The sequence below is a fragment of the Mastigoproctus giganteus genome, chromosome 9 (assembly GCF_048544385.1).
Source record: "Mastigoproctus giganteus isolate SK-2022 chromosome 9, ASM4854438v1, whole genome shotgun sequence".
Taxonomy (NCBI): domain Eukaryota; kingdom Metazoa; phylum Arthropoda; class Arachnida; order Uropygi; family Thelyphonidae; genus Mastigoproctus; species Mastigoproctus giganteus.
The window spans coordinates 135,344,099-135,362,452 of NC_143583.1; the positions used below are offsets into that span (position 1 = coordinate 135,344,099).

General features: G+C 38.2%; 1 protein-coding gene across 1 annotated transcript in view; it reads right to left on the minus strand.

The window, feature by feature from the left end:
• Nucleotides 1-18,354, minus strand: part of LOC150080759 (N-acetylglucosamine-6-sulfatase-like) — a 97,923-nt gene that overhangs the window by 79,392 nt on the left and 177 nt on the right. Inside the window, exons 2-3 of the mRNA XM_090380811.1 lie at nucleotides 9,287-9,346; nucleotides 7,440-7,643 (exon numbers count right to left, since the gene is read on the minus strand). Coding sequence (XP_090236937.1) covers nucleotides 7,440-7,643; nucleotides 9,287-9,346 — 264 coding nt within the window. The remainder of the gene's footprint in view (nucleotides 1-7,439; nucleotides 7,644-9,286; nucleotides 9,347-18,354) is intronic.

The following is an 18,354-nucleotide window of genomic DNA, read 5'->3' on the forward strand; positions in this document are numbered from 1 at the left end:
GGATACCTACCGTTTACGCCAACAGCGCAAGTTCATAAACTTGAGCATAGAAACTAACTCCTTAAAGACGAACACTCGTTCAGACGACACGACTTCTTTCGTCTTGAATCTAAGTAACAAACAACTGTCCAACGAGCAGCTGAGTGTTTTATCAAACGGTATGAAATTCGCCGTTATACCATCGAAACCTCCCATCACACAGCTCGCTATGGGCATAGAAGCCAGTATTACCAACCTTCCCGAAGAAACTGCCAACGAGATCCGATTCAAGACTGCCGCAGTCCTCCGCAACACTCGAAAAACGTGCTCAAACCTCAACCACCGCCAACGTGCCGCCCTGTCATCTATAAGAAAAGACAACTCCATCGTTGTACTTCCTGCGGATAAAGGGCGCCGGACTGTTGTGCTGGACCGATCAGCCTACCGAGAGAAAGCCTTGGCCCTATTACTCGATCCTAACGTATATGAACCTCTACCTGATCCTCCCGTTAAAGTCTTGAAACGTCTGGAAGCAAATGTTAATAAACTTGTCCACGCATGGCTTAAAGATAAGAAGATCCCGACCGCGACTCACCATCTTCTGCGTGGTACTGGCTGTCAACTACCACAATTCTACGGATTACCAAAGATCCATAAACCGGGTATTCCTCTCAGACCTATAGTGTCTTGCTGCAGTGCCCCAACGTATGAACTGTCCAAACACATCGCGAGCCTCCTCTCGCCTCTTATAGGTAATACATCTCACACCGTTAAAAACAGCAGTGAATTCATTAACACCATTAAGGACATTTCAATCCCTGATAACTCTGTCATGGCATCATTTGACGTGGTTTCTTTATTCACCTCGATTCCCGTCCAACAGGCCGTGCACTGCGCCAGAAGGCTCCTTGAGAGCGACTTAAGCCTCCAATCCAGGACGTCACTATCCACTGATGACATCTGTACCGCCCTCAACCTATGCCTCTCTAGCAGCATCTTCACCTTTGAAGACTCACTCTACAAACAAGTACATGGCACTGCTATGGGTGCCCCTGTCAGTTCCGTAGTAGCTAACATCGCCATGGAAGATCTGGAGAAGCAGATACACCAGAACCCACCTACACCTATTACAACGTGGTGTAGATATGTCGACGATATTTTTACCATAATACCACGTGGTTCTGAAACGGTACTACTAGAATACCTCAACTCTCTATCCAATTTCATCAAGTTTACCGTAGAATCAGAGGTGGACGGTTCGCTCCCGTTTCTGGACGTGCTAGTGCATCGCGTAGGCCCACATCTAGAGACCTCAGTATACCGCAAACCCATGTGGTGCGGTCAATTCACCAACTACGGGTCCGGCCACGCTCCAAGCCATCTCAATAGCACTGCCCGCACCCTGTTCTCCAGGGCCTGGAGCCATTCCAGCACCGACACAATTAGACGTAACGAGATCTCCCGTGTGAAGGCGGACTTAACCAGATGCGGTTATCCATCCCATGTACTAAACAGATGCTTGTTACAGGCACAAGAGCTTACTTCCAACCCAAGACCTCCGAAGCAAGTCGGCATATCATCCGCCTACATTCCGTACTATCCAGGAGTGTCAGGACGTATCTCGAAGATCCTGAGAAGTTACAACATAAAATGTGTACAATTACCAGGTAGGAACCTACGTTCACTTGTCTCCAGTGTGAAGACCCCTGTCACACCTGTCTTACGCAGCAATGTAGTGTACCGTATCACCTGTAGGGCCTGTAACAGTTGCTACGTAGGTGAGACATCGAGACGTCTCCAGGATCGCCTCACGGAACACGACAGAGCAATCCGGCTTGCCGAAACTGACCAGTCCGCGCTTGCAGAACATTTTTGGGCTACCAACCACGATCTTGACCCCAAGCGCGACTTTGAGATAGTGGACCACGCGCGACACTTTCGCCACCGCCTATGGCTAGAGTCACTAAACATAATGAACAACCCTAAGGCATTAAATCGCCAGAAAGGCATGCGTATACATCCAATCCTGGAGACAACCGTTTTATTGATGGATGATCACTGGCGCAAGGCAGCACACGTCCGTGCTACAACAATGACGAATGAGTAACGTGCCACAGTTTGCTTGTAATGTATTTAAAAATTCTGTCAGTTGAGAAAGGGACACGAGTTCCGAAAGCTTCTGGAAATATTTTATTTTATTTTATTTTACTGGGTATACTTTAAATAAATATCTGTGAAACTGGAAATTGTTTTTATTGTTTTATGGTAGTAACCCCCAGAAATGTGCTTTAGTAAAATGTGGGTTGTTAATAGTGTATCTCGGCTTTACGGTATTGTTTATTCAGTTGCTACAATTTTGTAATTGCGCTTTATTCCCTAAAAATTAGTAAAATACTTAAAAGGTGTGAAAAGGAAGCGTCCTGGCGAAGACACTGCAGATTCAGAGAGAGAGAAAAAAAAAGCAATATCGATAAACAGAGGCGGACTGGGTCAAAAATTCTTACCCGGGAAAATTTATAGTGGCCAAAATCACACTGGCCTCAGGCCCAGCGGGATTTCCCGGGTAAGGCTTATGGCCAGTCCACCTCTGTCGATAGAGAAAAAAATATGAAATTGTGAAACGCTTTGAGCGAAATGAAAGACCATGTGATATTGCACGTGCTACAGACCTAAATGAGGCAACGCCGAGAATTACAAAGAATGCGGAGAAAATAAAAACAACTTTCATAGCGGGAACAACTCAAAGTGTAATTAAAATCCATTAGATTAAGACACAAGAATTGGAAGAGATGGAACGGCTGTCATCTGTTTGGATAGAAAATCAAACAAAAAACAAGTTTGCTTACAATAGAAGCAAAAGCATTAGCAATATTTTATTACGTAATAGTCATAATAAAATACGTAAGTATTTTATTACGACTAATAGTGGTAATAAAATACTTACGTATTTTATTACCACTATTTTATTTAATATAATAAATTTTTTACGAATAAAATACGTATTTTATTTGTAAAAAATATTTTTAGTATTAAAAATACTTTATTATAATATAATAAATAATAAAAATATTTATTTTTTATTATATATTATATTTTTTATTACATATTTTAATCGTTATAAAATACGTAAGTATTTTATAACGATTAAAATTACCCGATTATTTATCGTGTTTGGTAATGTTTTGGTTCCAAATGTGTGTTCAATCATGGGTGGTCGGCACCTAACCCCACTTTTCCCATAGGGCCTGTTGTTTATATTGCACGATTTTGCATTGCACGAGGGTTTCTAGGAACACAACTATCGTGCTATACGAGGACAGACTGTATATGATATCAAAATTATTTTTGGCATTCAGTTCTTTAGTGACCACATCATAGTAAGCAATCAAATTGGTCAGACAATACCTCCCTTTGACAAACCCGTGCTGTGTCTTATCTATTACTGCAGTCTTGTCTAGATGATCCTGCAATGCATCTTTAACCAGTGATTCCATTATTTTCCCCGGAACACAAGTTAAACTAACAGGTCTGTAGTTACTTGTGTCACCTTTTGAACCTCCTTTGTGAATTGGTGATATATTTACACACCTCCAGTCCATGGGGATCTACCCCGGGTCCAAGGAAGCTCTCATAATTATGGCTAAGGGTTTGCCTATTTCCTTTGCTGCCTCCTTTAATATAACTGGATAGATCCCGTCCACCCCAGGTGCCTTCCTTATGTTTAACTTCAACAATTTCTCCTCCACTTTGCACTCAGTTATTACAAAATCACTTAGCTCCCTGTTAGCGTTTGATAAACTTCTGGAACTCCCCTCATTGCATAACTCCTCATGTGTAAATGTAGATAATTGGATGGAATAATCGCCTGAGAGGGCATACATTTAAATAGAGGAAAGACAGTTGTAGGATAGATGTGCAGAAGTTTGCCTTTAGCCAGCGGGTGGTTGATTGATGGAACAAACTTCCATCTGTCGTTGTAGAAATTGATTGCTTATATAGATTCACGGCAGAACTAGACAAACATATGGAGCGAGTGGCTGATGCTATATCAGCTTGCTTTCTTGCATCATGTGCCTTTGCTAATGCTAAGAGTAGAAGTAATCGCAATGGGACGATAATTGGATGGAAGTGATTTGTGACCCTTTTTAGGAACTGGCTGGATATGAGCAAATTTCCAAGCAGAAGAAAAAACACCTTTGGAATAAGAAAGTGAAAAAAGACGACAAAAAACAGGAGTAAGCTCAGGAGTGCAGGTTTAGAGAACAAGTGGAGAAATACCATCAGGACTTGGAGTTTTCTTAGCATCAGATTCATCAAAATCCATCTGACATCCCTTTGACAGAAGTCCACAGGAGGCATTGAATGGAGTGTGCTGGGAATGGTTTGAGGTGATTTACCAGGATCATCAATACATGAGTTGGAAAAAAAATAGAATGCTAGCAGGTCAGCTTTATCTTTGACTGATGTGGCAACAGAACCATCTGGTTTTGTCAGAGGTGGGAACAGAGATGGGAAAAAATTGTGGCCAATAGCTTTGGCAAGAGACTAGAATGCTCAGCTACCATTTGGACTAAAGTAAAGTTTTTTACTCTTATCCTGTTCAAAATCTAATTTGGACTGATTAATAACTGCTTTACAAAGTAGAATAGATTATATGATTTCAGAGAATATATAGCCTTAGTGGTTCGCATTAAAAATGTTATTTTGAAAGGGGTTCGCAATAAAAAATATTACATTGTAAGGGGTTCCGCAAGTCAAAAAAGGTTGGGAACTGCTGCTCTAAATTAACACTTTTCCGGTTTTCATTCAGAGGCATGCACAACATTTACTCAATATTTTCCTCACTCTAATTGAGATGGATTAGAAACTTTGAAATCATTAAAAAAAGTTCAAATAATGCATAATATGGAGGCAAAAAGAAATTGGTGCGTCAAAACAAAGTGATGTGTTACATGGCAAAGTAATATGTTATGCTCTGTTGGGATGTTTTTTTTTTTTTTTTTTTTAATGTAGACCCCAAACACGAGAAGTATTAGAACCTATAGTACTTAGTACCGTGCTTGGGTTCAAGGTTGAGAAGACAAAAGAAAATATTTGTTGACATTGAACTTGAACTTCTGTAGATTGTAATTTTCAGGAAATTACGTATGAAGGAGAGTTGTTCCAGAAAACGGCAGTTGAATGAATAAACGAGGAAGATGAAAAGTTGGTTCTATGAGTTTGAAGTTGGGCAGTAAATGGATGTTGGCTGGTGGCTGCACGTGTTCGGACTGTTTTGAAAGAGAGAGCGGGAATAATAGAAACCAATTCAGAAGAACAGTGCCCATGGAAATAACTGTAGAAAAGGCATGCAGCAGAAACAGTATGTCTATGAGACAGCGAGTGGAGAGATTCTGTTAGAGATGAATCAATAATTAACCTAACTTCCCTCTTCTAAATGGAATCGAGAAGCCTGAGGGAGGTTTTCGGGGCACCACTAAAGATGTGGGAACAATATTCCATGGTAGGGAGGATTTGCGATTTATACAGAGTGAGCAGCTGTTTGGAAGAAAAGTAACGCCGAAAGCGAAAGAGAAAACCAAGTTTTTTAGATGCAGAGGAAGCAATATTTGTAATGTGCTTGTGCCAAGAGAGATTAGAAGTCAGGGTAATCCCCAAAAGAGATATATCATTTTGCCTAGAAATCGGAGTGTCACCAAAGATAAGCATAGAAGCAGAAGAATCCTTTTTGCGAGATATAAGACAAGAGTGAGTCTTAGAAGGGTTGAAATCAACTAAGTTGTCTTTGCCCCACTGGAGAATTACCTGAAGATCGGCATTTAAAGAATTAGTAGCAGATTTTCGAGACGTTGAAGCAGGGCAAGGTTTCTCAAAATGGAAAGTGGAATGCAATGCGCTATCATCGGCAAAACTATAGATACGATTTCCAGTCAATGGAAGAAGATCATTAATATACAAGAGAAAAAGAGTAGGGGGAAAGAACTGAATCTTGGGGGGCACAGGCATTGGTGGAGAAGTTAGAAGACAGACAGCCATCTACCATCGCCCTCAGTGAGTGATCAGAGAGAAAACTGGATAACCAATTACAAAAAACAGTTGGCAAACCATAAGATGGAAGCTTGTTTAGAAGACCTTTATGCTAAACACGATCCAAAGCCTTTGAGGTGTCAAGAGCAACTACTTGTGTTTCACCGAACCTTTCCATTGAATTAGTCCATAAATGGGTAACATAAGCCAGAATATCACCAGTGGATCGACACTGACGGAATCCATACTAGCAATCATTGATCAGACGGAAGGTTTCTAGGTAGTTTAAGAGTTGGCGGTTAATTGATTTCTCCATTACTTTAGAAAGAGTAGAAGTAATTGCAATGGGACGATAATTGGATGGGAGGGATTTGTCACCCTTTTTAGGAACTGGATGGATATGAGCAAATTTCCAAGCAGAAGGAAAAACACCTTTGGAATAAGAAAGTGAAAAAAGGGGGGTAAAGAATAGGAGTAAGTTCAAGAGCACAGGTTTTGAGAACAAGTGGAGAAATACCATCGGGACCTGGAGCTTTCTTAGCATCAAGATTCATCAAAATCCTTCTGACATCTTTTGACGGAAGACCACAGGAGGCATTGAATGGAGCATGTTGGGAATGGTGGGAGGTGTTTTAACAAGATCATTAATACATGAGTTGGAAGAAAAATGGGATGCTAGCAGGTCAGCTTTATCCTTGGCTGAAGTGACAACAGAACCATCTGGTTTTTTTTTTTTTTTTGGTAGTTGTTGGCCCATCGGCTTCTGTGGCCATAATGCACCTCCCAAGGTTTTTTGCAGTACTTTGATCCAAGCCCGAGGCAGGATTCGAACCTGCGACCTTTGGGTTGCCAGGCAGGTGCTTTACCCACCTGGCTAGCCCGGTCGGCCCCATCTGGTTTGGACAGAGGTGGGAGCAGAGAGGGGCAAAAGTTGAGGCCAATAGCTTTGGCAAGAGACCAGAATGCTCAGCTATCATTAGGGCAAGAAGCAAGTTTTCTACTGTTAGCCTGTTCAAACTCTAGTTTGGACTGGTTAATAACTGCTTTACAATTGTTGCGAGCTTTGGTATAGGCAGATAATGAAACTGAAGAATTAGAAACAAGCCAATTATGATATGCAACATTCTTCTCTTGAACAGCCTTAGCACATTTATTAGAAAACCAAGGTTTAGATAAAGGGCGAGATTTTAAAGTGGAGTGTGGGATAAAGGATTCCATTCCTGCAAGAATAATTTCACTGGTTGTTGTATACGCAAGTGTAAATAATCTGCCAGCAGCTAATTTTATCATTGCTTGCTTACAAAACCACATAAGTTGAAACAAATTGCGTTTGCATATATTGAAGCCATATTATACTTTGTCTATTCATAGACACTTTTTTTAATTTTTTTTTTTTATTTTGATAAAAATTAGTTTATTTTTAAATTACTTACTTGGTTTAGATACTTTCCTGCATAAAATGTGGTATAGTTTTTCTGTTTCAGAAGAGTAATGAAAGTATTCTTCTCTGCTGTTTGTTGCCAGTGTTTCGAATTGCAGTTACCCGAAACAGAATTATTGATGACTCCATGGTTGAAGGCATAGCATCCTGTCAGAATACTTGCACGACTAGGACAGCATAATGGAGTAGTCACAAACTTATGAATAAAAAAAATATATATATATATACATGCCACGTGCACACACAAACACTCATGAGCCAAAACATTATGACAATCCCTGTATTCATGAGTGGATGCATCCCACACCACCTGGGAGTACCATCACTGACTCATGTGGCATATGTAGTGCCTGTCAGTTTGTCAGTACAAAGACCATATAATGATGAAAGGAAAGAACCTGATGGAGGCAATAGGAAGCTGTGGACCAGCATCTTGGCAACAGTAGGCATTGTTGGCTGTTCGAGGGCTGCCATAGTGAAGGTGTAGCAGGACTGGTTTGAACAGGGATACACAACCATCCAATGTGTTAGGTTGGGGAGACCACCAGCAGTTGGCACATGCTGTCCAAGACAACAGATGGCTCATGATCCCTGATTTAATGGCAGTCTACAACCAGGGCACACTATGCCAATGGATGGGTATGTATTCAATAGTGAGCAGAACAGCTACAACCAGACTGTATGGTTGGACAAAAACAAGCAGTGGTATCGCAGTTTGGGGGATGTTTTTATAAACATCACTCATCCCCATTAAACACACCCTCACCACCAAATTTTACCTCAGCATTGTTTCAGACCACAGTCTGCCCTACATGGTGATCCTGCATCCAGATGGTACTGGACTCTTTCAACAAGACAATGCCCCATGTCACAAGATTGTGCAGGATCATGTTTAAGGATCGTGTCCAAGCATTTTGTGTGCTCCCCTGGCTGCCAATTTCCCCCAATATTAATCATATCAAACATTTGTGGGATGCAGTGGAATACAGCAATCGTCAGTCCATGCTCGTGCCTCACTCTATTGTCGAACTCCAGTATGTCCTTCTCTCCAGCTGGTCCAGAATATCTGAGGACACCTTCTGCAGTCGTGTAGAATCTATGCAATGCCAGGTGCAAGTGGTTATAATGGTGAAAGGCAGCCCAACGTGCTATTAGATAGGTTATAATGTTTTAGCTCATGCGTATATATATCAGAATTTTATGCACAGATTTAAAAAAAAGAAAAAACTTTGAAGGTTAACTTTAATTAAGCTTTTCTTACCAGTAAAGCCCAGGGCCATGCAAAGGTACTTGGGGACCCAGATGCAAAAGGGGGTTAAGGGGCCTCATTTATTTATGTTGAGACTTTGATGGCTCCCTTATTGGGGCCTCCCTAGATCTGGGCCCTGGCCTGGCACATCCAATCCACCCCCATTTGCACTGCTCTGGTAAAGCCAATAACATAAATAAATGATAACCAAACATATTAAAATTTTATTTTTCAATTGATAATAATTAATTAATGGAATTTAATTTTTCAAGTAAATTAATGAAAAATTAAATTTATGGATTTCAACACTATGTTCAAAGCTTGTTAAGAAATCAGTAAAGACAGTTTAAAGTTTTAATAAAGTAAATGTAGAAAAAATTCTCTTGGAGAGTACTGTAAGTCTCTCCTGAGTGAACATTAAAAAAAAAATAATAAAAAACATGGAGTCAAAATCTCCATACAACCAACAAATGGTTAACTGTTTTGGGATCACAAACTTCTAAGCTTTACAATTTAATTATAACTGCCCTGTATATTACATAAATATTTTTCAAACTGTCCTTAAATAGTTTCAATAAAACAATACTTGCCATGTTCTTGAACTCTGCTCCTCTTTGTTCAACCCATCCTTTTGTCCCTTGCATAGGTTTCTGAAATGAGAAAATATGTTAAATATAATAGGATTGTTTCCATGGAGGTGTTATCTAAAAACTTTACTGCATTATCTCAAATTACAAAATAAGTTTAAATGTGAAAATCAAAACAATACTGGTACACATGGTGTGATCAAAATGTTTGGGAACTGACCTTGTATCTTGAAACTACAGTTCGATAGCCAGAATCAAATTGTTGCAACATGTCTGGTGGCATCTTGACAAAATTACACATGAACCACCTGTCTGCAGTTTAGTCAGTATTATTATGTGTTCAACAGAAATTTTATATTTCATCGCATTTTAAATGGGTGACTTTACTAAGCAGCAAATTTGCATCAAATTTTGCTTTAAATTAGAGAAAAGTAACAGAAACCCATGAAATGTTAAAAACAGTTTTTAAAGAAGATACTGTAGGTTATTTGAAGACTTTCAGTGGTTCACAAAGTTCAAAGAATGTCTCTTCTCATTAAAAGTCATCTTTGCTCTGGCTGCTCTATAACTTCAAAACCAACGATTCTATTACTTATATTCATGGAGTGAACAACATTTCACTATTTGCAATGCTGCTAGTGAAACTGATATTTCTTATGGAACAACCTCAATTAATTTTAACACAAGGTTTGGGAATGTGACACATTTCAGCCAAATTGTGCCTGCATCCTCACTAATGGTCACAGAGAATGGCAATTTCTTGTAAGGATCAATGTCAATCTGCTGCTACTACTGCTGACTCAGACTTTGTTTCTTCCATTACTGGTGACAAATTGTGGGTGTTTGGCTATAACCTAGAAACAAAGGTCCAGTCCTCTCATGGAGGATTCCATGTTCTCCAGGGCCCAACAAAACCAAAACAATCTTGATCTATATGAAGATCATGTTTACCATATTTTTTGACTATCAGAGCATGGTTCATGAATTATTAGGGAACCAAGAATAGACAAAACTGTTTGGTAGCAATTGCATGATAACGTTCGGAGAAAATAGCCAAAAAAATGGATTTCGTGAGCTTGACACTTGCATTATGACAATGTCCCTGCACACTCAATGTGAGGATTGATTTGAGGATTTCTTGAAAAGCACATCATCACTGTAGTCCCCTATCTGCCATACTTAATGGATTTAGCTCATTGTGATTTGTGTTTCCAAAGCTTAAAGCCTTCTTGAAAGGTCAGAGATTTGCAATAAATGAGAAAATTATTGAGAAAATGGCACAAGAATTATTAGCAATTCCAAAAAATGCCTATCACAAATGCTTCCAGAAATTGTAAAAGTGTTGTAATCAGTGTATATGTCAAGGAGACTACATCAAAGGATATCTTAAAAAAGCCAGTAAGCTTCATTATTTTCCAAATATTAGTTCAGTCCCTAACATTTTGATCCCTCCTCATATACAGTTCTTTATTAATATAATTTGATTCAAGGCTGGTAGATACATATCAGAAAGAGCTTTCCTGTATGCAGATGCATAGCATTTTTTATTAAATTTCATATTTCCTACTTACAAAATATTTTATGGTTCTTGGTTCAATTTGAATTTTTATGGAGCATGGCAACGTAGGCCATGGTAATTTATTTTTTTATGGTCATCCCCTTCCATTAAACACATTACCTAAGAGTACTAACCTTAACCCCAATCAGATGTTTGGAGTTGATCAGACTTCAGAAAATATTTAATATTTCAGCAATTCATGCTCTTCATCTACTCTGTCCACACAACTGAAACTTCTGTTTTTGAAAATGTTTTCTTTGATTTCTCCATTGAAAATTCCTGAAATCTCTGTTATTACACAATTAGGAAAATTATGTGAATTAAGCTAAACCTAAATATACACAGGTATCATAGCATCTGTCACTTATAGCAAGATAGCATGCTCGCTTTATTGCCATGTGCTTTCCTCCAACTGACGCTCTCTGGCATTGATGCATCATCAATGCCAGAGAGCGTCAAACTAGAAAATAGAATCAAACTGTTGATGCCTGGATGTCGTGTTTCATGCAGTGAGTGCCCCTACTGCTGACAAGCTAGCTTACAATCACAGGTGTTTGTTGAAATGCATGGTTTTTAAATTATGCATTTTGCTCACCAAGTCTAAAGGGAGTTTAATTTAAAAAATTAATTAAAAATATATTCTTTTAATATAAAAAAATGGAATTTTCACAGTTGTGTTCAAAAAAGATTGAAAATAAAGGCAGCATCAAAAAAGTGAACAATTTTGAATTATTTTTTTGCTTATTTTTCAAACGTTGGCATATGGGGTCTAAGTGACCCCATTTGATTAGAGGAAGAACAATCCTTCTCACATGAGCTGATGGGTTAAAACTAGTGCCAAAAAAAAAATGCCATACTAACTTCTATAATATTATATACTATATTATATCATATTAATACAAATATCATAATAATTCTTAAAGTATACTGCGGCAGTAGCAGCTTCCAAAGAGTAATCTACCAACTGGTGCCAAAAAAACACATCATTTCCACCAATACAAACACATGCAGTCACAATAACAGCAATCAGCAATAATCATTTTGTATCAGTACATCTGTTGACTCAGGAAATAATAATAACTAAGAATGATATGAATGTGACACCACAGAAAGCAGTAAACAGTTTTCATAACGCTGTTTTATTTTGCTGGACAAAATATTCACCACAATTGCTGCACATTTTTATCTCATCTCACTTCACAATTTTATTTTGCTTTTTCGGTCTGCTTAGGTAAAATGCTGAAGACCATGGTATTAGAACCATTCAAGTCATACATAAAGCTATATAAGTGAACCTATCTAATTACACCTGAAAAAACAAATGTTTACAGATTACAAAATTAATGCCAAGCTCTCTCTCTCACACACATGTTTCTAAGTCCCTGCTATACCAGAGACTCAGCACATCTTTCATTTCTCTGAAAAATTGAGCTGTTCCAATACAATCATGATGAAGACTTCATATGCCACAACATATTAAGTCTCCATCATGTTTTATTAAACTTTAAAATTTTAAAACTTTATTAAACTTTAAAGGGTCAAACATAAAAAAATCAATTCTGAGAGCTTCTGAAGAAAGTCTTGGATATAAATCTAAAATAAAAACTGGTTAAGAACTTGGAATAAAGAATTGAAACAAATAACTGATGAGAGAAAAAAAGGGCCTGTAAACTAAAGGCTTACATTTATACATAAAATATAAAAAACTTGGAGCAGAAGTTAGAAAACTAACCAGAAGAATCTGATGAGATGACTGAGATAAATTTGTTAAATCCTTAGAACATGACATAATGGGCCCACAAAGAAGAAGTTTCAACATTTTTAAGAATTACAACTAGACACAAATGCTCGAATAAAAACCAATTCCATTTCTCAAGCAAAGCAGAGTGGAAGAAACTATGGCACAGCCTGGAACTAGGGAAGAGAGAAGATGAATCTATGGTAACCAAAGATGAAGAAAATATAACAATGGAAGAACTAGATTTAATATTACAAAAATCAAAAAACCCCAGGTATAGACAATTTTAATGTAGAACTATTTAAATATGGTGGCACCTTACTAAAATATGCACTGTTAAAATTATTTAATATGGCATAAGCAACAGATACCTAAAGATCGAGAAACAGTAATCAATTTACACACAAAAAGCTCCAGAAATAACCCTAACTACAAAGGGATAACACTGCTATCAACTGCTTCAAAGCTATATTCTAATATACTAAAGAATAAACTCAATAAATATAGCGAATAATTTTTAGAAGAAGAACAATGTGGGTTCGGAGTACAATATATGGTATATTAAATAGGAGTACAATAAAAGGAGTACAATCCGGTCCTTGAGGTTGTCGCAGACATTCTCTCAGATATGCCAGACAAGCTGTACTTGCTTCCTGGGAGTCTAAAATGATGGAACTGATATTCGGGTGACACTCAATTCAAGTGGACCCAATTTCAACGAAGTCCGGATGGTCTGTAACAGGAAAATCCTCTGCTTCCACCTTCACAATGGTGGGACTGTTGGTAATCCTGGGTATAACCCCCATGCGCAAGCACACTGTGGGGTGTCCACCCAGATGTGAACCAACGTAAGCAGGGGTTGAGGAGTGGCACCCACACATCACACGGAGGAATGCCGCTCCTCTGTGTTACCAGGCAATACTAGATGGTAGATGACTCTCATCAACCGGTGCAATACCACCACTTTGCTTATTGGAGGCTTAAAGGGGTGGAACCCATGTTTAGTCTCCAGAGCTAAGTTCCTGTCAACACTTCCCCATGCAGTATGACTGATGACTTCTGAGAGATTATGATAGACATCATGGCGAGATCCAATCTTCCTTACATTTCGAGGGTACAGCTCTAAAACGGTGTTCGCAGACCGGCCACTAGTTAGTACACCAGACTAAACCTATTGGTAACTCTTTAGGAAGCTTCCGGATCAGCTAGTGTACAATCTTGCTACCTCTACTCTGCCTGATAGTGACTGGAGAGAGAGTCTGAGTAGTGTGTATGCGGGGGACATTGTCGAGGACACGTTATGTCAAGGATCTGGGTATATTCTTACCATGTGTATGCCATATCCAAAAATTTCATTTGGATATGGCACACACCCATTCACTTTTTCTTACTATTGAATACACCATGAATTGTCAAACTGATAGAGTAAGCTTATCTGCGAAAAGAACTAAGCCTTCCAAACACTTCCTAGTTCATTTCACAAATATACATGGTCTCAGTTTTAATCTCAATGATGTCCATTTCCACTTGCAGTCAGCCAAACCCCATGTACTTTTTCTTACAGAATCTTAGTTATCGGTTGATTCAACTACTACTCATCTCAGTTGCCCAAATTATTCGCTGTATAATTCCTTTTGCCTCAAAAGTGGTACTTGTGCATATGTCCATTCCGATATTCCCTGTCAGAGGTTTGGTAATTTGGAATCTCCTCTCTTCGATCTTCTCTGGCTTAAAATCTCTCTACCTCATTGTGTCAAATTCATCTGTTGTCTCTACCATTCTCCCAACTCCACTAATCACTTGGAGCTCTTTGACTTCCTCTCTTTGCAACTTGACTTTCTCCAGTCCAACTTTGCTAAACATGAGGTAATTTTCCTTGGTGATTTTAATGTTCACAACTCCAGCTGGTTTCCATTTTCTAGTCACACTAACCCAGCTGGTTTCCGTTTTCTAGTCACACTAACCCAGCTGGTCAAGATGCTGAGGCTTTTGCAATTACTAATGATCTTGCACAGATTGTTCATTTACCTACCAGAATACCGGACAATCCTAACCATACAGCGAACACGCTTGATCTTTTCTCATAAACAACCCTTCTAAGTACACGGTTAAAATGAGTGGTCCTTTAGGCACCTCAGATCACAACTTGGTGATTGTCTCTTCTCCAATGGAGCATTTATCTCATGGCTATTCCCAACCTCGTATTATTTGGCATTACAAGAATGCAAAATGGGATGACCTGTAAGATTTCTTTTCTTATTTTCCTTGGTCGGATTACTGTTTCAAAACTTCTGATGTCAATGTTTGCTCAGATCGTGTCAGTGAAATTATTCTTGTAGGAATGGAATCCTTAATTCCATACTCCACTTTAAAGTCTCGTTCTTCATCTAAACCTTGGTTTTCCAATAAATGTGCTAAGACTGTTCAAGAGAAGAATGTTGCCTGTCATAAATGGCTTGTTTCCAATTCTTCAGTTTCATTTTCTGCCAACACCAAAGCTCGCAACAATTGTAAAGCAGTTATTAATCAGTCCAAACTAGATTTTGAACAGGCTGAGTAGAAAACTTGCTTCTTGCCCTATTGGTAGCCGAGCATTCTGGTCTCTTGCCAAAGCTATTGGCTGCAACTTTTGCCCATCTCTGTAAAAACCAGATGGTTCTGTTGTCACTTCAGCCAAGGATAAAGCTGACATGCTAACATCCCATTTTTCTTCCAACTCGTGTATTAATGATCTTGGTAAAACACCTTCCATCATTCCCAACACGTTCCATTCAATGCCTCCTCCAGTCTTCCATCAAAAGGATGTCAGAATTTTGACGAAACTTGATGCTCAGGAAGCTCCAGGTCCTGATGGTATTTCTCCACTTGTTCTCAAACCCTGTGCTCCTGAACTTACTCCTGTTCTTTGCTGCCTTTTTTCAATCTCTTATTACAAAGTGGTTTTTCTTTTTCCTGCTTGAAAATTTGCTCATATCCTGCCAGTTCCTAAAAAGGGTGACAAATCCCTCCCATCCAATTATTGTCCCATCGCAATTACTTCTACTCTTCTAAATTAATGGAGAAATCAATTAACCACCAACTTTTAAACTACCTAGAAACCTTCCATCTGATCAACAATCACCAGTATGGATTCCTTCAGTGTCAATCGACAGGTCATATTCTGGCTTATGTTACCCATTTATGGTCAAATTCAATGGAAAAGATCGGTGAAACAAAAGCAGTTGTTCTTGACACCTCAAAGGCTTTCGATCATGTTTGGCATAAAGGCCTTCTAAACAAGCTTCCATCTTATGGTTTGCCAACTGTTTTTTGCAATTGGTTATTCAATTGTCTCTCTGATTGCTCACTGAGGGTGATAGTAGATGGCTCACTGTCTTCTAACTTCTCCACTAATGCTGGTGTCCCCCAAGGTTCAGTACTTTCCCCCACTCTTTTCCTCTTGTATATTAATGACCTTCTCCCATTGACTGGAAACCCTATCCATAGTTTTGCCGATGACAGCACATTGCATTCCACTTTTCAGTTTGAGAAACCTTGCCCTGCTCAATCAGCTTCAACTTCTCGAATATCCGCTACCAATTCCTTAAATGCTGATCTCCAGGTAATTCTCCAGTGTGGCAAACTCAGTCTTGTCTTATATTGCGCAAAAAGGATTCTCTTGCTCCTATGCTTTGCTTATCTTTGGTGACACTCTGATTTCTAGGCAAGATGATATATTTCTTTTAGGGATTACCCTGACTTCTAATCTCTCTTGGCACAAGCACATTACAAATATTGCTTCCTCTGCATCTAAAAAACTTGGTTTTCTCTTTTGCTCTTGGTGTTACTTTTCTTCCAAGCAGCTGTTTACTTTGTACATATCGCAAATCTGCTCAACCATGGAATATTGTTCCCATATCTGGGGCGGTGCTCCCAAATGACTTCTGTCTAACAGAGTCTCTCCACTCGCTGTCTCATAAACGTACTGTTTCTGCTGCATGCCTTTTTTCAGATACTTCCATGGGCACTGTTCTTCTGAATTGGCTTCTATAATTCACGCTCTCTATTTCAAAACAGTCCGAACTCAACTTTTCATCTTCCTCATTTATTCATTAATGTCAACAAATATCTTCTTTCATCTTCTCAACCTTAAACCCAAGCATGGTACGAAGTACTATAGGTTCTAATACCTTTCGTGTTTGGGGTTTTCATAAAATAAAAAATATGCCATTTTCTCATTACAACAAATTTTGTAGAAAATAGGAGAATTTAAACTACCAACATTCCTTCTATTTATTGATTATGAAAAAGCATATGACAATGTAAACCAGGAAAACTTTTTTGCAGATTTTACATGAAGTGAAGAAAATATCCCAACCCAACTCTGTAAAGTGATAGAAAGCCGATATAAAAACCCAAAAGTTTGCATAAAATATTCAAATGGCCAACTATCTAACCCAATTAACACCAATAAAAGAGTCAAACAAGGATGTGGAATATCACCAAATTTTATTTAATATTTATATCAATAAAATGATTAAAGAATGGAAACAAATAATTAACAACGGAATACAATTGAGAGCATTCAGCTAGAATAATTTAAAGGCAAGTATGATAGTTGATACGAGTGCTGGATTGGTTTCATAGGTCTAGTTTTAAAATGTTCAGTTTTTTTGCAAAATGGCCAGATTTTAAAGAATTCCATATTGCAAAGTGGCAGATTTTTAAGAGGTTTTCATTTTTGCACCCTTAGCAGAAGTGGACTTGGAGCAAACAGATCATACTACACTCCCTACAACTTAAAATTTATTTCATTTTTACAGCCTTAATTAATAGAATTGCAACCTGATTATAAACTTAAAACTAGATTTTCAAAACATTTGTAATATTGACATCATATAAAAAACATTATAGAAATCCTATATCCATTATGGAAAACACTTGTAATAAAGATTATAGCATAATTTTTTGGAATTAAAAAATTATTATTGTTTATTATATTTTTCATTGCATTTATTTCAAATTTATTATGGATTTAATATCCACTGAAAAATTAAAGCAAGAATAGAAATGACAAGAGAAAAATCCTGAAGAGATACTAATTATCCAAACCAAAATCAAAAATGCAAGGATGAATTAGAGAAATTGGTTAAAGCATTTGAAGATTCTAATAAGTTTATAATAAAGCAAGCTGGTACTGCTTTGTGTTCAGAATGATGCAACCTGTACCAGTGAGAATTATGGAAATTGTATTTACTTTGTAGGTTGTGTTCCCCAATTATGGAGGGAGAAGACAAAATTATGTTTTACTAATAATTACCACTAATAACACTTCCAAAAAGGGTGGAGATGAGAGATGGTAGTTGGCGACAAGCAAGAGAATGATCAAGATTTTGCTCTACCCCATTAGAGAGGGGGGAAGAACAACACCATGTTTTACTAATAATTACCACTAACGATGACGGCTGAAAGGTTCAGCAATCATTAGTGGTAATTATTATGTACATATTGTGTGCCAATATGTAATTTCAACTTGTTTCATGTTAAAATTTTACTATCAAAGTTAAACCAAATAAGCAAAAAATACGTAATGTGTACAATAACAAAGACTTCTTTTGCGAAATATTTTAATTAATCACAACTGTGTGAATAATGAGAATCGCGGCGATACACGGGGAAATGATATATCCAAAATGGAGAAGCATTTTTCATAAAAAGATGAAGTGGGGGGGGGGGGGGCAAGGCTCGCCTCTTGACCCGAAATCACTACCACACGTAGCATCGCGGTTTCGTGCA